This window comes from Oculina patagonica, chromosome 6 (assembly GCF_052425735.1).
Source record: "Oculina patagonica isolate OP01 chromosome 6, crgOcupat, whole genome shotgun sequence".
Lineage (NCBI taxonomy): Eukaryota > Metazoa > Cnidaria > Anthozoa > Scleractinia > Oculinidae > Oculina > Oculina patagonica.
This window is the reverse complement of record NC_135763.1, coordinates 14,526,908-14,553,803: the sequence shown is the minus strand read 5'-3', so window position 1 is coordinate 14,553,803 and position 26,896 is coordinate 14,526,908. Positions and strand designations below refer to the sequence as shown.

The 26,896-nt window shown below is 39.4% G+C and overlaps 4 protein-coding genes across 5 annotated transcripts; 2 read left to right on the top strand and 2 right to left on the bottom strand.

The window, feature by feature from the left end:
• Nucleotides 1-443: 443 nt before the first annotated feature.
• LOC144657330 (protein C-mannosyl-transferase DPY19L3-like) lies at nucleotides 444-12,562 on the top strand. 2 transcript variants are annotated; one of them, XM_078517669.1, is made up of 15 exons: nucleotides 444-1,012; nucleotides 2,201-2,291; nucleotides 2,407-2,528; nucleotides 4,018-4,163; nucleotides 4,390-4,513; nucleotides 5,220-5,354; nucleotides 5,712-5,843; nucleotides 6,455-6,559; nucleotides 7,210-7,283; nucleotides 7,698-7,856; nucleotides 8,437-8,662; nucleotides 9,285-9,341; nucleotides 9,622-9,704; nucleotides 10,395-10,527; nucleotides 11,773-12,562. In XM_078517669.1, the coding sequence occupies exons 1-15, from the start codon at nucleotides 773-775 to the stop codon at nucleotides 12,076-12,078; spliced, it is 2,133 nt and encodes a 710-aa protein (XP_078373795.1). In that variant the 5' UTR covers nucleotides 444-772; the 3' UTR covers nucleotides 12,079-12,562. The 2 variants fall into 2 exon arrangements, with proteins under 2 accessions (XP_078373795.1, XP_078373794.1); XM_078517668.1 differs by having other exon boundaries at nucleotides 447-1,012; nucleotides 8,434-8,662.
• On the bottom strand, nucleotides 12,541-13,807 carry LOC144657880 (G-protein coupled receptor 83-like). The gene is made up of 2 exons (XM_078518237.1): nucleotides 13,286-13,807; nucleotides 12,541-13,254 (listed from the first exon to the last, which is right to left on the bottom strand). Exons 1-2 carry the CDS (start codon nucleotides 13,805-13,807, stop codon nucleotides 12,934-12,936), a joined length of 843 nt encoding a protein of 280 aa, XP_078374363.1. The 3' UTR covers nucleotides 12,541-12,933.
• Nucleotides 13,808-16,072: 2,265 nt separating this feature from the next.
• Nucleotides 16,073-17,692, bottom strand: LOC144657411 (histidine N-acetyltransferase-like). Its single transcript, XM_078517760.1, has one exon. It carries the CDS (start codon nucleotides 17,678-17,680, stop codon nucleotides 16,604-16,606), a length of 1,077 nt encoding a protein of 358 aa, XP_078373886.1. The 5' UTR covers nucleotides 17,681-17,692; the 3' UTR covers nucleotides 16,073-16,603.
• Nucleotides 17,693-24,303: 6,611 nt separating this feature from the next.
• LOC144658545 (histidine N-acetyltransferase-like) lies at nucleotides 24,304-26,620 on the top strand. The gene has a single exon (XM_078518972.1). It carries the CDS (start codon nucleotides 24,467-24,469, stop codon nucleotides 25,520-25,522), a length of 1,056 nt encoding a protein of 351 aa, XP_078375098.1. The 5' UTR covers nucleotides 24,304-24,466; the 3' UTR covers nucleotides 25,523-26,620.
• The last annotated feature ends 276 nt before the right edge of the window (nucleotides 26,621-26,896 follow it).

Sequence of the window (26,896 nt, the reverse complement as noted above, 5' to 3'; positions counted from 1 at the left end):
CCTTTCCAACGGGTCAGCCGGATAGTTCTGTCGTCTGGAAGAAAGATCTTTTGTTTCAGCAATCTTGATTCTGCGGTACACCGTTTTTTTTTTCTAGTTAAAAGAAAGAAAGACCGTGCTTCATTCAAGAATACACGCGGAAAATTTGTATTGTTACACAAATTTCTCGAACTATTTTGTCTTGCACGGTATGGGGTCCCATTCCGGAGCTATAACACGAGGTCTTCGTGTGAGCTGATCCGATTTGGAATTAATTCGCGTGCAAGATTCTTTAGCTATCCTGGAAGATACAGTATTTTCTGGACGCTGCGATCATTATAGGACCTTCTACCCAGGATTAGTGTATGTATATAAAATTATTCAGCTGTGAATCTCATTATTAATCTTTTTATTGTATCTACGCGAGTTTAGCAGTTTATTCTCTCTAAACACTCTCACAGGTCGCGTGCTCAAATGTCCGGTTGTAATGTCTAAGCAATTGTTTATCGCGTTCCTTGTTTAGCAAAGTTGCTTAATCCGGGATTAGGTGATGGACGCATAGGTCTCTATCGACAACGCAGGAAGAGATCGGATGTTTTATTTTCAGCTGAAAAAAAAATCGCATAATGAGTATTTATTCCAACGTGGCGCGAAATTATAGAAGGAGTACACGCATGCGCCGATATCGAGTTGTTGTTTTCAAATACAAATATCTGGCATCGAGGGTTTCCAGCTCAATTTTGCGTCGAATCAACTTTGTTCATTGCTTCTTAATGTCTGTTTTAGCTTCACAATGTCCGAAGTGCGAAGAAGGCGAGCTGGTCCGGGAAAAGACAAGAATCGGCATGCGTCCCATGCGAATGGGAGTACGAAAGGCCACATCACGGAACTGCAGCGCAAGGAAGCCAGAGATCAATGGTTCAGCTATGCCAGTTTTCTTGTTGGAGTAGCAGTCGCCTTGATTGTGGGAGTGAAATACGCGTTATATGTACGGGAAATTCACGAGAATGATATGTGGTTTTCCAATATTGGTGTAAGTTCACTTTTCATTATTTTTCTTAGTACCTTAATTTATATTTTTAGTGCTCAAAGTGTGCGCCATTTTCAATTTCAACTCAGCTGTTGAAATTATATAAGTAAGGAAAACAGTTGCTTGTTTCTTTGATTAGACAAACGTTTTATTCCCCATTTTGTATTTTAAAAGTCAAATTAATTTCAACCAACGATTTGGGATGCCATTAAGTTTAAATCGCCGGACTTCCGCTTTAGGAATCGAATGAATAAAACTGTCTTCTCTGGTCGAGTTACTTCACTGGTTGAGTGAAAAAAATGCGTTTACGTCTCCACTTCGCATTGATTGAAATGAAAGCATTTCTTCTTTATATCTCGTGAATCATGCACTATTCTGTTTTTAAATGTAATATTGTACTTTTGTTAGCAGTTCAATATCATTGATATTAAATTCTGAATGATTTTATTTAAAATATTTTTTATTCAAATGACCTTTTTTAATTTTCTTGAATCGGGATCGAATGACAGAGAAAAAAATTATGAAAGAGCAACAAGAATCCAAAATGCCTTCTAACACCAGATGTCTTTGAAGATAAATTCACATTAAACTTCGGCTCATATGAATAGTAAATAATCTTTATAGATTTTTTTATATTGTTTAACAAAGGCTGCATTTTAAACCAATATTTTTGTAGCCTAGCAACAATGTTGGTAATTGTGAGAGGATTTTACTAATTTCAATTTATTTACATTGGCCCCTAAGGTGAACAGTTATTTCTCCAGGTTTTGACAGGGGTATTCTTCACAATTTCTAAAAACCCTATCTTATTTTAGAGTGTTAAATTATATCATTTTTTTAGGTTTTATCTTTTTCATACCTGAGCTCTAGAACAGTTTCTTCAGACCTAACAGGAAAATTTTTTTTTTTTATTATTATTATTATTATTATTATTATTATTATTTATTTGGTATAGAGTTAAAGGGAGGGGGAGTAGAGTGGAAATGCTGTTAAATATAATGTGTGTTGTTCAAACTTCACATACATGTAGAATTTGGGTCATCTGTCTCGGTCTATATTAAATGTGAAGCCACCCTTGTCAGTTACATGCCTTTGTTGCCCACATTGACAAGGTTTCACTTTTAAGATAAATAGCTGATACAGGGATAAAATTTCAAATCTGTTATTCTTTTGATTGTTTCCTTAAAACAGCAACTAGAGAGAGAAATATCCTTCAGGACAGAGTCTGGATTATATTTTTCATATTATAAGCAGATTGTATTAGCACCATCTTTTTTACAAGGTAAGCCAAAACCTGTTGTTGAGCAATTTTTAGAACTGGCTGAATTTTAATCCACCAAAGAGTAAGCCTAGGATAAATGTTTTTAAACTGTCGTTTCATGCAAATTATGTTGCAGGTATTTATGATGTTATGCATGACAACAAAACAGAGCATCTGAGGACTATTAACATATTAGAGAGATTTAATATTTATCAAGAAGTTATCCTGGCAGCACTTTACAGAATTTTACCAATACAGGTAAATTTTGAACTTCTTTTTCTTAACTTTTTATGGGGGAACCAGAGAACGCTATTTTACACTTTTAATATGTCTCATCCTTGGTTGCAGTTCAAAAATTAATTTGTTGGGTTATTATAATGTATAATATACCGGTATTTAAATTTGTAAGGAAAAAAGTATTTTTAGCGAGCCACAAATTATGTTAGCTGTTCACATATCCTTAGAATGGTCTAAAGCCCCTATAAAACTTTTGTTTCCTTCAGAAAAGTTAACAAAATAGCCAAATGAATGTTAAGCTGAAATACCAAGCCATCAAATTATCTAGTGGTTATTTTACACTTGATTTAGCCTGAGTAACAACTACTCCATCTCCCTTATGATATACCAGTATGCCTTGAGCAAATTTTCTTAGTATCCCTAGTGGTAACAATGGTAAACTAGTATTAATGTGAATGATGAAAAACCCATCACAAAAGGTTCCTGAGACTCAACGACATGCTGTAGGGACACGTCTGTGACATGATAAGGGGAATAGCCAGCGTACCTTGGCATTCTAGTCAGTTGGGGAGAGCGAGAAATCGCGCGCGCGAGCAAAGCGACGGCGGAAGGCAGAAGGAAAGAAAGAACGCCAGCCGCCAGATGCCTCTTAAACGGGAAAAATCTTTCGAATTAGCGGCCTCCAGAGAAGACTGGTAAACTCCTTGGTAATTACTTCCTCTTCTGAGCAGAGTATTTCTATAAACTGCATTCTCCTAATTCAGCTGAACTTAAAGAAGACAACACAGCAGCACGAATACCTCGCGACTAGCGCAAGTCGGCCAACTGGTCTTCAATAATACTTGTTAATGGAGTGACATGACAATCAATGTAGCAACGGTATTTTCACAGCTTTTCAGTAAAGAAAACGCTTGATAAATGCGGCTCTTGCCGAATCCAGTAGGCAGAACGGCAAGGACGTCTTTTCCCAGATACAGATTTCTCACCACTTGCTCTTGTTCGGTTTTTAAATGTAAATCCCGAAGTTTGCCTGCAATAGCATCCATGTGTAATTCACACTGCTTTGCTTCACTCGTCACTTGTCACATGCTAATTGAGCGGCCTGAATGTTGCGTGCATGCGAATGAGTCATTTGGAATAAATTAAAGCCAACGAACCAATCACAGTCCTGACAGATAAGCGATTTTAGCCAATGAGAATTAGCAGCCTCTGGAGGCCGCTAATTCAAAAGATTTCTCCCATTTAAGAGGCGTCTGGCGGCTGGTGTTCTTTCTTTCCTTCTGCCTTCTGCCATCGCTTTGTTCGCGCACGCGATTTCCCACTCTCCCCGACTGACTAGAATGCCAAGCTATGCTGGCTATAAGGGGAAATAACAGCATGTATGAAGGCAAGAAAATATAGCAGGGTTTTAGTTCTTGTGACACATTGTAGCAATGTGGAAAGCTATTAAGTGTCCCTGCAACTTGTTCCTTTATGTTAAAAGTTTTAATTTCTGTTTTCTTGTTTCAAGGGGTCAGTTGAATATGTCTATTTTTATATCGATACTATCTTTGGCTTACATGGAATGTACATGGTGTCTTTGTTTGCGTCATCCTGGATATTGAGTGGTTCTTGGGTAGCTGGACTGCTTTCAGCATGTTTTTACATTTTTAACAAGTAAGTAATTTCATCAAGAGAACAGACCTTTGTTAGAAAGTGTTTAAAAGTTTTCCTGCCTTTTATATTTGTTCCCTTATTGGAAACCATCTGGCAAACAAGTTCTTCGTGACCCTCCTCAGCCCACTCCTCCTTTCTGAGGCCAGACACCCGGCCATTGAAGAACTGCCTCTGTGGTCCACTGATATGTTAAAGCAAAACTAAGTATTTTTCCATTGTGTTCCAGGGATGATACTACAAGAATATCATTTACGATTCCCCTTCGTGAGAGTTTTGGATTTCCATTCCTGTTTGCACAGATTGCATTTATTACCTTCTTTTTCAAGAAAAATGTTTCTTCGCTTGCACAGGTATTATTTCTCTTTAAAAAATTATTCTGATTAGATACCGTAAAATTCTGGTTATAAGCCCTAGGCTTATACTACTTCGTAAGGGGTTTTGTGTGGGCTTATAAGTGGAGGGGTTTTTATCCGGAAAGGACTAATATAAGCAAAATTCAAAACTTTTTTCGAAATGAGCCACATGAGTGTTGATTGAAATGCATTTTTGAGTCAAAAATGCATAATAAAACAACATTTAGCCTGTTCAGCACTGTCTTCGGGCAGAGGGGGGCTTGTATCTAGGGGGGCTTACAATTGGATGCATTTTTTCTTGTTTACAGGTAAACGAGCCTATAAACTGGGGGTGGGGGGCTTATAAGCGGGGAGTGTCGGGAGGGGGGGGGGGTATAAACAACATTTACGGTATATTGTCTCAAATTCTGTACCTTAATTTTCTGCCACCTCCTCCAAAACACAATTTCCCACCAAATATAAGGCCTCTAAATCCTGGCATTGTGTACTTAAAGTGACATGTAGCACTTCCAAGAGTGACAAACTGAAAGATTTTCAGATCAATGTTCAACCTGGTAAAAATAAGTTTAGTACTGGGGGGGGGGGGGGGTTGGTAGTTGGTAGTTACACCCCACAGTAAGTGTTGCATCAGTGTCTGTCAGCAAAGTGTCAAAGTCGGATCTAATTTTTTCCTGTCAATTGTAATTTGTTTGTCTTTTTCCAGACAATATGCTTGGTGGGCATAGCAGTTTCAACATTTTTCTTCACATTAGTCTGGCAGTTTGCTCAGTTCATTCTCTTGCTGGAATCTATGGCATTCTTTGGAACTTATTCACTTGGCTTTATTCCCAAGTACAAGGTAAGGAGAAATTGGAAACAATATATTACTACAAACGTAAATTTTAATGGGAAGCAAAACAACCCAACCTCATCCCACCAGTCTTCATTCCCCTTGACCAGCAGTTGTTTTGTCAAGCTTGCGCAGAGAAAGAAGACTTGAGGTACAAGATTTTTAAAGCAACTTATCAACTGCACTGATGGCCAGGAAAAAAAATTGAGTTATAAGCCTTTCTGAAATTGCAACTGATTCACAGTTGCTTCAAGAAGACTTTCAATTTACTGTTTTTAGCTGCAGTTCAATGCAATTCAGTATTTTCTGATGTTGTCCATGCATTTGTTACAAAAATGTTATCCTGTATTTTAATTATTGTTTCAGGCTCGTAGTCTTTACTTGATAGTGATTGGCTCCCTGATCAGTGTGTGCATCCTGCAGTTTGTCAATGACATGATTCTTTGTTCCCTTGCGCTGAGTTTTGCTGTTGCTTCAGTGGTCCTCATGACTTTTCATGTGAGTTTTACTTCCGTTTGTGCAGTTATGTCCATTTATGTGATGCGGGGCTTGAAAAAATGCTGTTAGTTCCTTCCAGACAAGTAAATTTTCCAGCTGGCCAAGTGACTTTTTTCATACTTGCTTGATGGGCAAGGGCCCTGGAGGCGGTGTGGCCTCCTAGTGGTAGGGTTCTGGACTTGTAATCTGGAGACCCCGGATTCAAATCCACCTTCCTGTCAATAGATGGATTTGTCTTCACTCGTCCCGAATTCAACTCCTCTACACTTTGTGAATATAGCCAACTGGTTAGCCTCCTGCCAGTTGGCGTTTTTAACAAGTTTATGTTCGATTTGCAATATTCGTTTATTTATTTACAGTGTCCACAATTGTAAGACAGTGCTAAATACATAATTTGTTATTTTTATTTTATTTCTTTTAAAGTTATCTGCTGATTTTAAAATTGTAAAACAAGTAAACTGATACAAGCATGCAACTGCCCTGCCAAGCAAACTGTACATTAAGATAATGGCAATGTTTTAATATTGCAAAGACAAATTTAAAGTGTCAAGAAGTTACTTGTCTGTCAACCTGCTTTGTCTCGACACGTTTTTGCTGTGGTTGCGTTTCAGGGTGAAGGAAATTCAAATGAAAATTTCTTTGTTAGAGTATTTAAACTTGTCCTCAATATTATTGCTGTCTTGCTATTGGCTGGAGGAATTAGCTTTCTTATAAAGGTATGTTTTGGTATTACTGTACTAATTTTTGTAAATAGAGCAGTTTTCAATTGAGTGTCGTAAAACCAAAACCAAAGTAATTACTCTGGCCAATCACAAAGGACACAGACAATGCAGTGAACCAATCAAAACTCGAAGCAAATACATGTAGCCGGCACGAAGTGCGGGAAAACGTGCGCGAGCGAGTCACGATTGGTTTTGGTTTTAGTTCTGATTGGCTGAGAAAGTGGCGCGAGATTTTTAAGCCAATCACTAAGCATAGTAGTGCAAAACCAAAGCAAACGCAATTTACTTTCGACACTCAAGTGAAAACCGCTCTAACAGAGTTATTGAATCTGATTGGTCCAGGACTGGTTCTGTAGACAGTGCAGCGCAGAGCACTTTAGTAGGTTTCTTCTGTTGAAGCATGTATTTGCTTTAAAACAGATCGTGATTAAATAAAGGTTATTATTATGATGGGCAGCAAAACAGCTTTATGGCACTGTATACCACCTCTGAGGGAAAATGGTTGCCGTGTTGTGTTTGAGATTGGGCATTTCACTCTCACAGTGCCTCCTTCATTCAATTACTGAAGTACCTTACTTAAATATTAAAAAAGTTAAAAATTTATGATCTGGAAGTTAATTACTTGCAGTTGTCGTTTATTGCAGGTTGTTATGAGAATAGAGTCAGATGAACACATCTTTAAGTTTCTCAAGTCAAAGTTTGGCTACGGTATTGGAAGGTATGCCAGTTAGACAATACTATACGATATGATACCTTTTATTTATCCACGATATAAATTAAAGCTTTCGCTTGCGGGGTCGTGTTAATTAAAGGTGCTAAGTTATAAATCGCGATAAAAAAATTTTTTTCACTTTTTTAACCATTTTAAAAAAAACAAAAAAATTTTTTTATCATGTCAAAACTATCCCCTAATAACATTTACAAACACTAATTTAAAAATACTAAAATACTTAACTTTTTTCACCGCTTTGTCTTTAAAAAGCCAATCTGATGTGGTGACTCGGAAGTGTTCATGATGTAATCTGATTGGACTATAAGAATGGGATGAGAAAAAAAACTTTTGTGATAGATTTGTGGTGTCGAGAGAGACCATAACAAGTTTTCTAATCACTTTTGTCTGATTGTTCCCCAGGGATTTCGATTCGCTTTTGTATCTTTGTGAAGGAGCCTTCAAATTTCTTCCCACGGATATGTACTCCAGACTAACCACTGGCGTAGTGTTCCCGTGTTATGTCGTGTCCCTTGTGGCTGTTTTGTGTCTGTTGGCCTATACAGTGTTCGTTAACTGGAGGTAAGTTGCACTTTTCTTTGAGTCATTAAGAGAAAAAAAAAAGAAGTGCCACTGGGAAAATTCCCCTAATTTAACTGAACCCTATACAAGCCCGCTAGCACCCTATGACCAGTGTACTCTGGCAGATGAGCCTTGTAAGCCGGTAAGGTAGCTCATCTGGCAGACAGAAAACTCCGATTTCAGACCCGAGTAGATTGTAACTCGTTAGCCCAGCATCATCTAATGAAATTAATGCTCACCTAAATCAGTATTTGTTCCCTTCAGCTGAATGCCATGTTTGTTTTTAATTTTCTATTGAAGGTTCCTGTACTGGAGAGAGAAGAGAAGCGTTAAGGTGGATTTCCACCGACGCGTAATTTATACCCGCGAACAGACGATTTTTTTCCACATAAGGTCTATTTCATGTACGCACGTATAGCCAGTTACAATTCACGCCTGTACGCACGTCCAGCTAAGAACCCCTGCTGCCGCTGGTACAGCATTTTTTGTAAGAAAGGCAAATTAAGAGAAGCTTGTTCATCTTTTTTTGTTTTACTTTCATGACATTCTAAACATTTTCTTTCAACTGACTTTTCAGCAGAAAAAGCGAAGAAACTTCAGAAGAAGCAAGTCCTGTTTTCCTCAACTCTCATCCTGAAGTAGTGTACCAAGCCATCCAAAGTGTGTTCTTTGGTGCTCTGGCCATCTCTACTCTTCGCTTCAAGTTTCTTTGGACACCGCACATGTGCCTGTTTGCCGCAGGTGTTTTTTGTAACCAATCCTTCTGGAAAGCAGCGCTAAACAAGATAGGAATCAAACACATTTACGTGAGTGTCCGCAGTCCTCGGAAGATCTTCGTACTCGTAGAAATTCCGATTTTTACTATCCAATCAGAAATAGAACATACACTCCGACATCAACAGAATGTGTCATGTTACTTAGCAACAGCCTTGCCGAATAACGAGCTGCTTTTTCATTGGAATGACTGGCAGATGTTACATGATTACTTGAGGAATAACATCATGTTGACTGTGTAATCACCGAGTTGGAGGCGCAGTGGCCTAATGGTTAGCGCGCTTGACTCTGGATCGAGCGGTCCGGGTTCGCGCCCTAGCTGGGGTCATTGTGTTGTGTTCTTGGGCAAGACACCTAACTCTCACAGTGCCTCTCTTCACCCAGATGTATAAATGGGTACCGGTGAATTTACTACTGGGGGTAACCTTGCAATGGAGTAGCATCCCATCCAGGGGGATGTAGACATACTCCTAGTCGCTTCGTGCTACGGAAAGCGGGATAAGGTCTGGCCTAATGGGCCACTAGGCTCGTATGGATACTTTTTTATTATCTCCAAGTTACCAACATTGATTTCACTTGTATTTCTTGATCTCATAATATATATTTTTTACGGTCTCTTTGTCATGAAGGCTATTTTGATTTTTCACTTTGCAGGCAAAGGTCATGGGCCATATAGTTCCTGCGATGCTTCTTGCCCTTTTGCTGTCCAATGTAAGTTTCTTGTCGAACAAAAGTTGCTTTTCTTTTTTGTTTCAAACCGAAATAGCAACGTTTCAAGTAGAAGCCTTCCCATTAAAGTTTGTGTGAAATTATTGTTTGCAGTTAAACTTGCTTCTAATTACTTTTTGAGTTGTTTTTCGTCGCTTCCCGGTACCTTTAATCCGAGATAAATTAAGTTGAAAAAAGAGGGGGGCGGCTGTACACAGGCTAGTTGAAAGCCGCATTTGAGAGTATTAAGTGTTCTTTGAAATCTTTTCTTTTTCTTGTGTAGCGGCTCCCGAAAGCGTTGAAAGATCTTGAAGATCTGAGAGAATTCTACGATCCTGACACGGTGGAGCTGATGAAATGGATAAAGTAAGTTTAGCGACCGTTCAATCGCAGTTATATGACCAACCGTTATGGCAACAAGCAATCTCTTCCGGTTGATTTTTTTTGCTTTTCATAAAAATTGACGAAAATAACGGTGGCTTAGTGTGAAGTATATCAACACTTTCAAATCACGAATTTAATTTCATTCCGTCATACGCTTTTATAAGATGTGTTCATCATTTATCTGGGCGGTTCCTTTTATGAGGTTAAAAAGCACTCATGGCAATGTGCCGTGTAAAATCGTCCACTCTATCACCAAATTTGTCAACTACGTTTGAAAAAATGTAGTAAACTGTTCCAGCTTTTCACTTAAAGGAGTTACGTTATGGGGTTTTCGGTGAATTTTGTCTAAACTGTTCTCTTTGAACATTCAAAGGAGGATATAATCTTAATTTACAGATAGAAATCAAACCACGGCTATAAATGTCGATTGTTTTTAAAGATACACAGAAACAAAGTGAAACGTTTAGCCTTAACTGTAATCTATTTCCATCCTAGCCATCCTCAACGAGATGACGTCGCTTGTTAACAGTTTCAGTGCTGTAATATAGCAATTGTTAATAAAAATCGACCATTATGTTTAGGTTTCTTACGACACAGATATATATTTTGGCTGTTCAAATATCTATTAAAATCCATGACAAAACCCCTTTAAAGGATAATGTTTGTTTCTAGTGCGAATACGCCTCCAGACGCTTCATTCACGGGCAGCATGCAGCTACTGGCTGGCGTGAAGCTGTGTACAGACAGACATATCACGAATCACCCACATTATGAGAACAAGTTCCTTAGAGAACGAACGAAACAGGTAATCATGAAAAATAATAAAAGAATGAATAATGAAAGAAGAACCCATGGGAGCCACGCTTTTACGTTTGTAGTTCTTAGGGCAAAGAAAGATACCGCCCCCCCCCCAAAAAAAAACCCCCCCCATTTTAAAAAAATCCCTCAATTTTTCCCCACCCCCCCCCCCCCCCCCAACCCCCCAAAACCCCACAAGGAAACCCAGGGAAACCAATTCTACATTTTTTAAAAAGTTTTCTTTCTTCCGACAAACAATCAATGAATGGAACTCCCTTCCAGAGGATATTGTGAATACAATGTCCGTAGATATTTAAATCTTAGTTAGTTTTTAATATTTCATTGTATTAGCCAGTTTTATTTAGATATTTACATTTTTTAATATCCTACTGTATTAGTTTTTATTTAGGTTTTTACAGTTGGTGCGATATCTCGCGATTTTTACTGTCTTGCTGTAGGTGTAGATGATAAGTTGGATTGTGAGATGCTAAATTAGCTGAGAGGCCTGAACCTTAATGAATTACCGTTATATTGCAAGAAAAACCGCTTGAAATCATAATTACTAATAATGATAAATGATAGAGCAGTTTTCACTTGAGTGTCGAAAGTTAATTGCGTTTGCTTTGGTTTTGCATTGCTATGCTTAGTGATTGGTTTAAAAATCTCGCGCCACTTTCTCAGCCAGTCAGAAGTAAAACCAAAACCAATCGTGACCCGCGCACGCACGTTTTCCCGCGCTTCGTGCCGGCTACATCTATTTGCTTTGAGTTTTGATTGGTTCACTGAATTGTCTGTGTTCTTTGTGATTGGCTAGAGTAATTACTTTGCTTTTGATTTTGGTTTTGGTGTTATGACACTCAATTGAAAACTGCTCTAAGTGGAATGATGACTTGGATAAGGTCAAATAAATGAAGAAGCGTTCTCAAGTCAAACTATTAAAGGCTGGTTCTCATATGATCGCCCCGATCGTCTCTGTCGCTTCTGTCGTTTACAAAGTCTGAGGTGATTGGAGCAAGCAAACTTTTTGAAGCGACAGAAGCGACAGAGACGATCGGGACGATCGTATGAGAACCAGGCTTAAGAAAGTAAAATTCTGAGGCTCCTAGCAGTCGAACCCATGACTTTCCAGCCCTAACATAATGCGAGAATTTTACAATTTTTGCCTTTCGCTTGTTATAGTGATGACAATTTTTTATCGATATGGTGTTCAATGAAAATAAACTAACACTTGGTGCAACTTTCTCCGCTTTAGGTTTATCAAATTTACGCACGGCGAACTCCCAAGGAAGTTTTCGAAATTCTACGTCAACACGGCACAGACTACATCATATTAGAGAACAGTATCTGTCTCTCGCAGCAAGAGAAAGGTTGCAGGCTTAAAGACCTTCTCGACTTGGACAATGGTCACGTGATCGAGGGCGGCCAAATGGAAGAAGGATTACAGTTAACAAGTGTTCCTCGTTTCTGTAAAGCTATAAAAACAGACGTCAAGAGTTTTAGTCCGTATTTTAAGAAAGTTTTTGAAAATCGTACTTTTTACTTGTACAAATTGTTATAAATGTACCGTTCTTCCTCGGATAACGACCCCCTCCTCCCGATTGAATTTTGACCGCGCTCGAATAATGATCCACTTATTTGGAGGAAAATATATGAAGTATTAAAACATGTCAACTCAGCTCGAATTAAAATCATAATACCAACCTATTATTCGAGGAAATAACCTCACTTAACCAAAAATAAAGTTGACATAGGGAAAAAATATTCTCATTTAAGATGTCTTGACTCAGGTACCTTAACTGTTAGTGAGATAAGTTGGTTTTTAGGTTATTTATCTTGTTCTCTGTCCATTCTAAGTGCAGTGATTTTTTTTAATAATATGGCGGACGAGTTTACTCTGTGTAACCTCGCCTGGCTTTGACACCTGACGGATTTGATGAAGTGATACATGAATGGGGTTATAAATTGGTTTTATATACAAGGATAAATATTACTGGTGGTTTAAATTTAGTTAGGAATAATGAAATAAATATGTTTAAATTCAATCAAGCGTTGAGTCTATGGATTATTTACTTAAATGTTTTCTTTTCTCTTCTCCAACAAATTCACCAGTTCGCTTGTTCGCAGTTGTTCTCTTGTCGTGTATTATTCTTTCACAGTGTGTTTCTTCACCCAGGACCTGGTTGCTTGACGCTGAATTTAGGTAATCCAGGGTTATCAAATTCGAATTTGTCAGGTGTGAATAATGATTTCTCTTATTCAGTGGACTTTGTGAACCTTAACTCGCGGTAAGGCGTTCGTCGGCTTTCACACCCGGGGCCTGTTGTGAAAGACTTCTAGAGAGGGACCTGGGACGAAGTAGGTATGGCGCACGCGTAGTCAACACGCAGTCAGATTTGAGCTCTCTACCCATAGTTCAGTTCGGCAATGCAGCAGTACCCCTCACTGGCAATGACTCGGTATTAGTAGAAGCTGGAAAAATCTCAGCTTGTTTACAAGGGAGTGAGCAGTGAAATCTCTTCCATAACTCTTTGGCGCCTTGACGAAAACTTTCGCTAAAGGAGAAGTATATGCACGGGTTAAATGCGGAATTACTGAAGCCCAAGAACTTTGTGACAAAGTTAAGCTGGTAACCGTGGCAGACTGGGGTAGACTTAGTAGTATAGCAGTAAATGGTGCAGATCCAATACGGAAGCCAACAAAGTGCAAATGTCAAAACAATCATGATCAACATGACAGTTATCTTTCTGTTCATCTTCTCATCCCGCTGATGAGATTCTCATTTGGTTCACGACTGGTTTCTTTAACCAAAGTTTCACGCTCAAGGCAGTGTATAGAATACTCATTATAGCTAAGGGCGTTCCGACAAAAGCTACAAAGTTGACAATTAAGTATACGCTGTTCCCGTCAAATTCTGGATAACAGATTCTCGCGCCGTTTTCGAATTTGATTCGGTAGGCTACAAGTAGCGGCAGGGTGAAGAAAAACGCGGTCATCCATATTGAAGCAATGATAATATTCGCGGCGCGTCGAGTAATTATTTTCTTGTAAGGGTAAAACACAAGAAGGAAACGATCTATCGCAATGGCTGACAGGCTGCCTGTTGAAACATTCACTGCCTGGAACCAGCAAAAAGTGTAGCATTTGCAAAGCACGAGCCCCAGTGAACCAGAAACTAGCCATGTTGGTCCAACGAAGACAGCCTTCAATTCTACCGGCATGTTGAAAACGGTCACCAATAGATCCGCCACCGCCATATTCACCAAAAAGTAATTGCTTGAAGCCTTCATTCTGTTGTTAACGTTGTTGTTGTTTTTAAAAATCGCGTGGACTGCTATGACCAGAGTGTTTCCTACGAAGGAAGTTCCAAAGACAATAAAATACGCCGTCAATTTAAGTTGCCAAAAGGTCTTGAATTGAAAAGCAGAATTTTCACTGCTCGTATTGGCAGTGCTGCCTATATTGAAAGCCATACAGTATCCCGGTTTAAAGCCAAGAGAATCAAATGCTTTCTCAGCTTAGAAAAAGGCGGGAAAAGCAGCAAGTTTAGCGGGCTTCTGTAGATTTCCTTTTATAATGTGAGTGAGTGAGTTACTTATGAGTCAAATATCGGTAAATAATCTTTTTTTAAAGATCTGAAACATGTTGAATTTTGTTTATTGACTTTCTTGTGACAGGTTTTAATTATTATAGAAATTTTCATAATATTTTATAGGTCTTATCAACTAAATTTACTCTAGTTTAATTAAATACGATGCGGGGTTCAAGAGGTTCCAAGTTAGATAATGCGAATTTGTTTCAACAAGCATACACTTTTGTTATCAATTCTTCTTGCAGAGGCTAGAAGTTTACTTTGAAATAAAGAGTTTTTTGTTCAGCTTCTGAGGCAAGTATTCACAGCATTCCGAACTCTTAAGCAGCCAACTTTCTGGACGTCAGATTCGAAAGAAAGAGCAAGAAATGAGCCGAGAGTTTTGAGTGTTTGCTTTACTATACTTGAAACTATCGACACGTGACGTCATAGCTACATTCATGCACGAGTTAGTTGACCAATCACAAAGTTGCAGATTTCAGTTCAAAACATTTAGTTTATTAATTTTTTTTATTCCTTTTAAATTTAATTTTAGTGAAGAACATTTATTTGATGAAGCTTATCTCGGTATCCGGTTTCGTTTTCGTTTACAAATTAACTGAGGATAAGGAGAACATAAAAAAAATTGACAAGAAGCACATAGGAAAGCAAATCAAGGGATTGTCATTTTTCACCTCAGAAGTGTAGCGAAAACCGTAACACGCCTTGCTTCGAATGGGTAGTAAAAAGTACTTTTGATGCGTGCACCCTTTTACAAAGTCATTCAGCAGTCCGTCTTGCTTTCCAGGTGTATGCATCGATTTTTCTTATGAGATTTAGAATATTCTAAAGGCGTGCAAAGTACACATCACAACTGTTTGCCGCCTGCAAGGAGGAAATTAAAAGTACATATGGATCGGATTATATCTTAGCGATGTTGTTTGTTCCTATATCTCCGGATATTTACTTCTTGTATTCATCAGGAGTTCGAAAACACCACAAGGCAGTTAAATCAGTAAATTTAAATTAATTTTCTTTAGTTTAGTTCGGTTACTAATAAATAACTAACGATTTTACCTAAATTGTTACACTCGAGGTTGCTGACCCGAATAAAAGGAGGGCTACTCCATATAATGGCCTGTACTAGGAGGCTCCGCCCGAAAGGGGTACCTTTTTCACGGTTCAGGTATATAAAAGGGTAGGGATTTCAGAAGTTAAGGTATATGAAAGGGTATGTAAATCCATCATTTAGGTTTTTTAAAGGGCCTTGAATTAAAATATTTCGAACAGACGCACTTTATGGCTGGATTATTTTAATTAATAAAGCGCAACATGAAAATGACGTATCAAACCTAATGCTTCTTTGGACGCCATAAATAAAGTCAGATTGTGCTTTTTAACACAAAATTAGACAAATAGTCAGTCGAAATTCCAAAATAATGCTAGCAGTGCTTTTTGGGATAAAATGTTAAAAAAAATGCTCGCGAAGCCAAATAATGCCAAAAAAGTGCTAGCACTTTCGGTAAGAGCCTACTTAGACTACGTTTACACTAGTTTTCGGATTCATCTCGACTTTAAGGGGTATTTGGATCCTTAGACGTTTTCATAAACAGGGTTTTCGGCCGGTTCTCAACCGTTTACACACATATCGATAATCTGGGGACATTAATTCGGGAACGATCGCCAAGCAGTTTGTTGCTCGGTCCAAATGAACAAAATACCGCAAAAAAACGAGCTCCAGAACGGAGCACGATGCTGGCCTAGTTACTAGGCCTCTATTTTCGTCGCGGTCAACTCGTTTCGGGTCAAGTGGTTCGTCCCGGATACGTCACCGAAACGAGTAGTGACGTCAGTAATACCGTGAAGGCCTGGGGAAAAAGCCGTACAAGAACTATGTCTCCAACCAAAAATCAAAAAACAATTCCTATATAACAAGCAAGATGCCACAGAAAGCGTTAGTTGTACAGGTGATGAAGTGGAGCTACTGTTAGGAGTGGTGCGTTCGCACAGTTGCAAAAAGGATTATCAAGGGGTAGAGTAAGGAAGCGTTAAGAGCAAGTACGAGGGTATTACAAAAGCGTTGATTTGTATCGCCAAGAAGAAGAAGAATGGAACATGGAGAGAGGTCACTAAATATCCGGATTCACTGCAAGACTTGTTTATGGGACAAAACATTGCGGATTCCAAAGTATTCGGAAACAATGTATTCACTTTGGATTTCGGAATCAAAATCTCTGGAGACGCGACCAAACCGGGACGTTTTTTATTCGGATTCCCACACCTGTGTGCATACGGCAAAGCAAATCCGGTAACAAAACATCCGGATTCGTCACGAATCGGAAAAAAAAAAAACAGTATGTGGTCGTAACCTTTAGTTACGGGATCGTTTTGCTTAATGTGTAACCTGTCAAGTGTGACCAAGTGTATGCCTTTTCAAAAATACCAGAATACTCTTTGATGTCCCTCCAAAATTTTGCATAAGCATTGTTTTCGAGACAACCGAGTCGAACCGAGACTAGGGAAAGTTAATTCCATAAAGGTTCATCGTTTTCTTGCATCTTTCTTCATCTAATGCCAACTGTAGCTGTTCTGTTAACACTCTTCTCCCACAGTTTGTAAACCTTTTGTCTTGATAACAAGAGAAAACAAAACCATCTTTGACAACTTCACAGGATTTCTTGAATTGGTGCACAAGATGAGCTTTGTACAGATCTTCTTCACTAGTGTAAACTGTAGCACAATAAAATACACGTTTTGAAACTCTCGGCGACGGTACGCCAAAGCTGATCGATCTAGGAGATGTACCATTGGTACACCCCTCTACAGCGAAATACAAGTCATGTTCTTGCATTAAATATTCTATATTAGAACGAAGAGGCTCGATTGGAAACCAATCCAAGATGATTACATTGTCTGGGAACAACGTCTGCGCTACACGGCTAGCGAAAATTACATCGCATAGGTACTCCTTTGTGCAAGGGACAATTTCCATTGAACTTGTTCCGGTGATAATTTGATGTGATCGTAGAGTCGCCTTTTCAACGTAACAGCTTAAAATGTCTTGCTGTACAATCTTCCTTCCTAAGGGAAAATTCTCGTCCTGTTTTGTTAATCGTTTCCGCCTAACGTTTGGAAATGTTTTCCGTACGAACTCGTCCATCGCTTTTCCTTGCATTTTATGAACGCCTTGACCGCGAAACTCCGCTACAACACGCGCTGCGCGACTAACAAATGTTCTTCCTTCGTCCACAACAGAACACACAAGTAACCCCACAGGGTTCTCGCCTGAATAAGAAAGCAGTACAGCTAAATCTTGCATCTTCATCCATTTGTGGAATCTCACAGGAACATAGTCGTGTCCATTGTAGAGTCCTTCTGAAACTTTCAGAATTTTGTCGAAGTCGTTCGATCGAGCCAGACGAAAAGTGAGATCATGGTTCATGCGTGACTGATGCGAGGCCCGAGTCGTTCTAGAGATACCTTCCATCAACGAACTATTGATCATTCGCAGCGACTTTAGGAGGACCATAGAGAGAGAACGTGCAAAGCCCAGTGTTGCGTTCATTGCCTGAGATCGGACCATGTTCTTCATCACGTCTAACTAATAGTACGTCTTTTGTCTGATCGCATGAGCATTTAAACTAAGGGACTGGTCAATAAGTACCAGGGGGGGGGGGGGGGGGGGCGGTGGGCCGGAGCAATTGGAAAAGTGGTGGCTTGAAAATTTGTGACCCACCCCTTCCTTCTGGCTCAAAACTGACTGACCCACCCCTGTGAGGAGAGTGAAAATTCAATGTCCCACCCCCTTTGCTCAAAATATCAATTATTCTGTAAGCGGTTGGAGGTTTTTGATTTGATATCAGCTTTTAAAGTGTGATTCCCTACAGAAACCACCCTAATTTTCCCTGATGGACACTGCGGTTCCGTATACGTCTTTTTCCATTTCTTAGCACCAAAGAAGGAAAAATTTCTCACCTTTTATACAAGTCTTTTTTAAGTTTTCCACATATTTGTGTGTTAAAGATGAATTCCAGTCCGTACTGCGCAATCTCGGCTGCAATGTTTATGTGAGCCCACACGAATGAATGTTTACAAGCAAAACTAAAAATTCCGCGATAAACTTACCTTTTTCTTCATAATTAACGCCAGATATCCTTGCAGAACAAATAATAACGAGTAGAGGAACCTTGCCGCTATTTCAAACCGACGTTTCAGCTCATCGGAAATTCTTGAACGAAATGAACTGTAATGGCGGACTAAAAACTTCATGTATGCTGTCACCGAAGTGTAACGTTTCAACGAATTCAAAACAAAAACGAAAACAAACCCCGGGTCTGCGCAGTACGGACTGGAAATCAGTTTTAAGTCCATGGGAAAATTTAGACACAAACATATGCGAAAACGGAAACAGTACATAATATTAATTCATAAACAATTATTCAAGAAATATTGAAACTGATAACAGAAATTGTCTACAACCCACTGTCTATAATTCATATTTGCAAAGTGTTTGAGAAAAGAGTTTACTGGTGAAAGCCTAGACACAGAGTGAACCTACACAGGCTGAAGACAGACAGGCAAAACTGATGTTATGATCATTAGCCATCCAGGGGGGTCAGGGGCATGCTCCCCCGGGAAATTTTTATATTTGGGCCTCCTGAAATTGCTAGAAAATCATTTAAAATTGGTCACTTCGAAAAATTTATCAATTTATACTGATATAAGTAAGATGACCCACCCCCTACGTGTGGATCAAATCTACATAACCCACCCCTTTTTGAGGGCTCAAAAACTGATGACCCACCCCCTTTCTGCTCCGGCCCACTCCCCCTCTACTTATTGACCAGTCGCTAAATCAATCAAACAGCTTGTTTTTTACCGATCCAATATTTTCTCGGTATTGGACCGGAAGTTTCTATTGCTCTTTTACCTCCGCCCACGGTACGGTCTTTAAAGTACTCTCCTAGAATAAACTTTGTGTTGACATTATCTTTCGAGTTTTTTCACAAATGGGCTTTGAGCAGATCAGAAGTGCTTGATAGTAAGATCCACGAAACTAACAGGGGCGAACTTTCTGATAAGGTAGCGTATGACAATGAAGTTCTAAGATGGGAGGCAAAGTGTGCACATACTGTGGAGAAACCAAGTGGTCAATAATGGAGACCATCGAAACCTCGAATAAAGTCTTGTACCCAAACGTAACTACAGTTCTTACGATTCTTTTTACGTACAATGCCAGTGTCCACTACGACGCCAGAGTAGTTATTTAACATCATAAGAAGAATCAAGACCTACATGCGCTCAACTACTGATGAGAACTGAGCGGCTCTCCGCTCTGGCGCTTATGCATGCTTATAGAGGCACTCCGATCGACACTGAAATTGTAATATGGGAGTTTTTTTGGCTAAAATTGAATTGTTATTATCCAACTTCGTATCAGGTCTGCAGTTCTCGATTTCTTATACAGTGTAGTGCATATATTGCCTTTAATACGGAAAATATTCACCGAATGCGACTCCTAAAGGAAGAAATGAACGGACCTTTTCTGAAAACAAGTGTACATGTTCCAGTGTAATTTCTCGATCAAGTCGTTTTCCGGAAAGCAGGCAAACCAAAGAGTTTTCAACTGCTTGTTTGTGGCCATCTCTTCATAGGACTTAGAAATAAGATCTTTCTTGTGTTGTTGAAGTTTCTTTGAGTTCATAAGATCAACACGTAGTTGTTCCATGCGCATAAACACTTGAAAACATGCATCGGATATATGCACTAGGCCTCTCTCACGAAACTGCCTCGCCTCAGTTACTGCCAGCGTTTCTGGTTGGCTAGTGGAGCTTTCTAGTTGTGCATCGGGGTACCAGGAGGGTCCCCTCGATGAGATCGCAGATTGAGACACTTTCCTTCACTTTTTACAAGGTGCGCTTGTCTTTGGTGTGGATGTCTTCCGGCAACCTTCTGATTGCCCATCCACCGACGTGTCTGATTTTGGCGTTTCCAGGGTCAGACATTTCAGAGAGATCAAACCTGGTAGGCTGATCAGTTTCTGTTTCCTGATTGCTGGAGATGATGTGCACTAAATGGCCCAAGAACTTATCATACAACTTCATTGTTAAAGCAGTCGCAACTGCTGTCTGGGCAGGTCTTACTTTGTTGCAGTTTAACATGGCAGTTTTGTAAGTCATCGGACAAAAGGAAACTTGAGAGAATTCAGGAACGCGCATTAAGAGTTATATTCAGATCCCACGCCGAAACCTATAACGAACTCTTGGGACGGGCAGATTTGCCCACACTATATAATAGGCGTTTACAAGATACAGCAACGCTTATGTATAAGGTCAAGAACGGGCTTGCGCCAGACAACGTCTCTGCCCTTTTTGTCCGCAAAGACACTACACACTCGCTTAGAAACAGTGATTTTGTCTTACCGCGTTTTGATACTAAACGCTACGGGAAACATTGTATCAGATATCTTGGACCACTTCTATGGTCAAAATTAAGCAAAGAACTGAAAAACTCGCCGACTGTGGCTGCATTCAAAACTAAAATTAGAAAACTCAATCTATCGGACTACGTGGACAACAATAGTAACTGTTGCAAACTCTGTTGCGCTTAAGACATTGTAAATATTAGTTTTTATTTTTAGTTAAGTGTTTTAAATATTTTTAGCTTAGCATTACTAATAGTATTTTAGGTATTTTAATTGTGTCCCCAATTAGTCCATAAGGGCTAAACACACAGACACGGTAATAAAGTTTTTATTATTATTATTATTATTATTATTATTATTATTATTATTATTATTATTATTATTATTATTATTATTATTTCGATATATTAAAATTCTAACTTGGCTCCGAGGCTTGGGGGAATAAAACAAAAGATATTACGTCGAGGTTCAGGACTGAATAAAACATGTTTTTTGTTTTATTCCTCCAAGCCTCGGAGCCAAGTTAGAATATTAATATTTCGGAATTGACCTGTTAGAAAGACCTCTTAAATACTCAACAAATGTGGGAGAATTGAGGAATTTGTGAACCTTTGCTGTGCAACCAGTGAACCCTCCACGTGTCAGAAAGGTTAAAGATCAATTCTTCCGTGTTTTCAATGATATGATCTTTGAACAATTGATAAAAGAGGAGCCATACCAATTTGGTGAAAGCAGTTGTCTTGTCTTACACTTTCATCAACCAGCTGTTGGATACAAAGATTTTTTTCTTCTGCGCGCTCACTTAAGGGTTTGCCAATTTTCATTGAATTGAGACAACAACATTTGAGCTTTATTTGCATGACCATAAAACATTACAGTATTGCAAAGCATAAGGTAATATAGGTAAAACGTAAAGTCTGCTTCGAGCCTAGTGGCCCATACAGGCCGGAGCTTATCCCTGTTTCCGTAGCATTAAGCGACTGAGAGTATTGCTACTCCCCCCTGGATGGGATGCTAGTCCATCGCAGGGTTACCCCCCAGCAGTAAAATTCGCCGGTACCCATTTATACACCTGGGTGGAGAGAGGCACTATGAGAGTAAAGTGTCTTGCCCAAGAACACAACGCAGCGTCCCGGCCAGGCCTCGAACCCGGGCCGTGCGACTCGGAGGCGAGCGCGCTAACCATTAGGTCACCGTGCCTCCCACTAAGGTAATATATAATAGTAATAATTACAATGAAAAGTCATTAAAAAAAACTGATCAAATAATCAGTGATCAAGAATTTGATAATAATTAGTCTCTCAATTCCATACAGGACGATATAAACTGCACTAATTGCATATTAATATAATAGTCAGTGGAGTTCATTTATTGCACAATTAAGGTTGAAATTGATAACTGCTTGGGATTCGAAATTATATGATCTATTTTATTGAAAAAGATGTCTCTAATTGATGAATATCTTGGACAAAGTATTAAAAAATTCTAGTTTTTGCGAATTACAAAGGGAATGTTTCCAATAAGCGATATATTTCTTTTTCATTTGATCTACAAGGTACGTTATCTTAGTGTCATCTAAAGTGTCATGATTAAAGTTAAAGGAAATGTCATAATAATTGAGGATTGGAATAAAAACTATTTTTACCATTACAGTGAAGATCTATTGACATTATCAGTGATTGCACGGCGAGGGAGTTTTGATCTTTATTTTGAAGATAACTTATGTACTTAAGAATTCGTTTATTTATATCAAAGGTTAAAGGGAATCGACCCATTTCAGCCCGGCATGCAATATTAGATGCCTTCTTATTACTTGTAAGTAGCGTTTGCAAAATTGTAAGTGACTTTTTTCAATTGAGAATTGAGAATTGAGAATCTCTCTTACTTCTATTGAGGCTGGCGGTGACGAAAGTTCTGAATCAGGTTTCGACAGTTCAAATAATGCATCAGTCAATTCCAGCAGTGCCCATCCCCCCCCCCCCCCCGGCTAACCCCCGGGCATTAGCATTTCTTTAAAAAAAATTGGCAAATTCCCCGGGGTGGGGATGAAGGAACCGGGCAAATGCCCCGCTCCCGGGTTAATTGTTTTCAATCTCTCGATAGGTGATATAAGAATATAATACAAGTTGTTGCTTCTTAGCAATGAAGAAATATCTAAAATTGAGAAAATATACCTTTAAAAACATCCACGAACATCCACGAGCTTCTCTATCATTCGTGAACTAGCTAATCTGCAACGTAGTCAACGTCTTGGCTAATAAACGCCTCCATCACGAATACGCGACTCACTCCACGGTTTTGAAAGTACGTGTCAAATGCCCGGGGGTCAACCCGAGGTACGCAAATGCCCCACCCTCGGGACGGGCAACATTAGGAAATGCCCCGGGGTTGCCCGGGGGGATGGGTACTGCTGGAATTGACTGATGCATAACAATTTCTTCATCGCCTTGTTCGTAGTACGAAGCTACTGGATCATCGTAGACCTCAGACGGAAAGGTGAAAGTCTCTTAGCTGACAGTAAAAACCCGCGAGTAACATTTAAGAACCTGTTAGGCTAAAATTTGCAAATTAGATACCATTTTTATAAGAACCTATTTAGCCTAAAATTTGAAAACAGGTTCTTATTTTCTAAAATTGATTTAATATGTTTACTTTTGGGAAAAATATAATAAGTCAACATATGGATTAAAATCTCTATTAAACGACATTGAAATTTTTTCCTCAGAAATTAAGAACCTTTTAAGAACCTTATCCTCTCTTGTAAGAACTAATTAGCCTAAATTTGTGTTAATAACCATTTTTGTAAGAACCTGTTCAGGCTAATCTGAAAAACAATAGGTTTCCCAGATCGGTGGAACATTCTTTTAGTGCTCGCGGATTTAGAGGAAGCAAATACTGAGTGATAAAATTCAATACTTGCAGGTGGCTTGGATCCTTCATTCTGGATAAAGCTACGTAAGTTAGGTCGGGCACGAACTCGTTGGAGCAATGGACAACGGCGGCTGGGAGTGCAAGGCCTTGTGACTTGTGGCATGTAACAGCATATGCCAAAACTAGGAGAAACTGATATATACTGCAAACAATGTTTCCTTTTCTGTCCCTTTTGTACCATGCAGGGGACTGCCTCTCGATTTTCACTGAACCAACGGCCGGAAACCTCACTTTGAGCTTGTCACCGACGCACTCCATGAATACTCCTTTACTGCCATTTTTAAGCTTGTCGTTTAGATTCCAGACGTTTACATAAATCATTTATTCGATCGATTTCTCAAATCGTGAATTTAGGTCGCCTGTGATCTTGTGCACCAATTCAAGAGAGCAGGTGAAAGTTGTCAAAGATAGTTTTTTTTTCGTGTTTTGAAGACAAAAGGTTTACAAACTGTGGGAGAAGAATGTTAACAGAACAGCTACAGTTGGCATTAGATGAAGAGAGATGCAAGAAATTAATGCACCTTTACGAAATGAACTTTCCCTAGGACCGGCTCTAGAAAATAGAGTCGAGTTTTATTTACACACGTTTGGTCAAACCTGACAGGTTACACATCGAATCAAAAGGACCCCGTGACTGAAAGGTTAAAAGAAGCGTGGACATTCTATTAAGTGTAACACAAAAACCTTGTTGCACCTTTTTACACATTTGTTTTTACTTTAGTAAATCCTTTTTTTATTATGTTGTTTAATAGCTTTGAGTGATACTCTTTAAACTACTTTGCAGCTTCTTTTTTGTGTTACAGAAGAAAGCTATCAGAATTATTACTCTTTCTCGCTTCGTTGACCGCCTAAGTCCATTTTTCAGAGAATTGAATGTCGCGAATTTATGATTTAAAACGAGCTGTCAATTTCCACGCGGTCCAATGCTTAAAAATATTGGATCTAGAATAAGCATTCCCATTGGTTGATTTTAGTTACTGGTCCTCTCCTTCACTCCCCAGTGTCCACAAGTGACATAGAAAGATGGCCGCTATGCTTGTAACCCAGGGCTCGGTACGACGTTTCTCTATGGTGCTCCCGAAGTCACTGCGAATGATCAATAGTTCGTTGATGGAAGGTATCTCTAGAACGACTCGGGCCTCGCATCAGTCACGCATGAACCATGATCTCACTTTTCGTCTCGCTCGTTCGAACGACTTCGACGAAATTCTGAAAGTTTCAGAAGGACTCTACAATGGACACGACTATGTTCCTGTGAGATTCCACAAATGGATGAAGATGCAAGATTTAGCTGTACTGCTTTCTTATTCAGGCGAGAACCCTGTGGGACTACTTGTGTGTTCTGTTGTAGACGAGAGAAGAACATTTGTTAGTCGCGCGGCGCGTGTTGTAGCGGAGTTTCGCGGTCAAGGCGTTCATAAAATGCAAGGAAAAGCGATGGACGAGTTCGTACGGAAAACATTTCCAAACGTTAGGCGGAAACGATTAACAAAATATGACGAGAATTTTCCCTTTGGAAGGAAGCTTGTACAGCAAGACATTTTAAGCTGTAACGTTGAAAAGGCGACTCTACGATCACATCAAATTATCACCGAAATAAGTCCAGTGGAAATTCTTTCTTGCACAAAGGAGTACCTATGTGATGTTATATTCGCTCGCCGTGTAGCGCAAACGTTGTTCCCAGACAATGTAATCATCTTGGATTGGTTTCCTATCGAACCTCTTCGTTCTAATATTGAATATTTAATGCAAGAACATGACTTGTATTTCGCTGTAGAGAGGTGTACCAATGGTGCATCTCCTAGATCGGTCAGCTTTGGTGTACTGTCGCCGACAGTTTCCATTGTATATTGGTGTGCTACAGTTTTCAGCAGTGAAGAAGATCTGTACGAAGCTCATCTTGTACACCAATTCAAGAAAGCCTGTGAAGCTGTCAAAGACAGTTTTATTTTTTCGTGTTTTCAAGACAAAAGGTTTGCAGACTGTGGGAGAAGAGTGTTAAAAGAACAGCTACAGTTGTCATTGGACGAGGAGGAATCAAAGAGAACGATAAATCTCTACGAACTAAACTTTCCCTAGTACTTGACTAGTACAGTCGGAGGCCGATATTTGCATGTTTACTAGGCCGATATTTGCATGTTTTACATTTTATGCTCATAGGTCGCGCTTGACAGGTCACACGCAAAGAGAGCCGCTGGGTACTGTGCCAGTGTTTCTATTTTTTTTATAAAATTCGCGAGGGGCGGTGAACTTAAACTGTTCACAGCCTCTCTAAAGCGTAGAAAAACTTCTTGCGGAGGTTTTGCAGAGGCTAGAAGTTTACTTTGGAAATAAGAGTTTTTGCTCAGCTTCTGAGGCAAGTATTTACTTGGTTTCATTAAGGGTACGTAAACAGCATTCTGAACTCGTAAGCAGCCATCTTGTTGAGCGTCAGATTAGAAAGAAAGAGCAAGAAAGGAGCACAGAAGTTTGAGTGTTTGCTTTACTGACATAATCGACACGTGACTTGACATTATCGACACGTGACGTCATAGTTACTGTTTTCAAGCAGTTAGTGGTTTATTTTGTTCCCTCCCATCCCACCCTATAGCTCCCTAAAGAGTTATTTTTAAGTGCTGCCAGCAGTCCTGGATAGAGAAATTCTCAAACCTTTATCATAATTAATTGGATGTATAAGCTAGCTAGAAACTATCCCATTATTATTATTTATTTTTTACCAGATCACTACAATGTTAACAATGTAATAATAAATAGTTAAATATCACTTGCAATAATTGTAGCTAACAACATGGCATCTAGATGAACATTGTATCAGGCCAGTCCATGTTTGCTAGATTTAAAATGTACATTGTATATTTTTCTGATTGTAGCATAGGATATCATTTTCTTTATTTGTGACCATTTCAATAAAGTTGGGAATGGGGATAAAGTGCTCCTCTTGTCACACTTTTGCCCCCATAGACTCGATGTTTTTGGAGGCCAAACTCCCTTTATTCTGTACTCCCTGGATTTAGGTTAGTGGAGGCCCAACTCCCTCCAATCAGAGATGAGGCCCAACTCCCTCTTCTCTACCCAGGAATGCTCACTGTCGGCCCTGAGAGGTGGCCCCACTCCCTCCTCTCCATCCCCCTCTCCCTGGGCTGTAGGTTTTTGTTAGCTTGACACTCCAGGAGTACAAGGGGCTGACATATTTTTGGTGGAGCACTTTGTCACCCACTTCCCCATTTTCAGCCACACTTAGTTGTTGTTGTTGTTTTGTTATAGCTATGCAATAATCACCCCCTTTGGGCCCTGATATTGATAAGCAGATCTCTTTACCTCTAACCCTGGCGAACCGTGATCTGCCGGCCATTAAATAAAGTATGTGACCTCCTGGTAACTTCCCCCAGCCTTACCATAAGAGCTATGCGGTGATCAGCTAGGAGAATGTGCTTGTTGATATTCAGGGTTTAA

Coding starts and splice junctions, on each gene's coding strand:
- LOC144657330 (XM_078517668.1), top strand. CDS start 773: ATGTCCGAAGTGCGAAGAAGGCGAGCTGGTCCGGGAAAAGACAAGAAT. Junction 2,529..4,017: donor ACAGAATTTTACCAATACAG/GTAAATTTTGAA, acceptor TCTTGTTTCAAG/GGGTCAGTTGAATATGTCTA. Junction 4,514..5,219: donor ATGTTTCTTCGCTTGCACAG/GTATTATTTCTC, acceptor GTCTTTTTCCAG/ACAATATGCTTGGTGGGCAT.
- LOC144657880 (XM_078518237.1), bottom strand. CDS start 13,807: ATGAAGGCTTCAAGCAATTACTTTTTGGTGAATATGGCGGTGGCGGAT. Junction 13,255..13,285: donor ACCAAATGAGAATCTCATCA/GCGGGATGAGAA, acceptor AGAAAGATAACT/GTCATGTTGATCATGATTGT.
- LOC144657411 (XM_078517760.1), bottom strand. CDS start 17,680: ATGAAGAACATGGTCCGATCTCAGGCAATGAACGCAACACTGGGCTTT.
- LOC144658545 (XM_078518972.1), top strand. CDS start 24,467: ATGGCCGCTATGCTTGTAACCCAGGGCTCGGTACGACGTTTCTCTATG.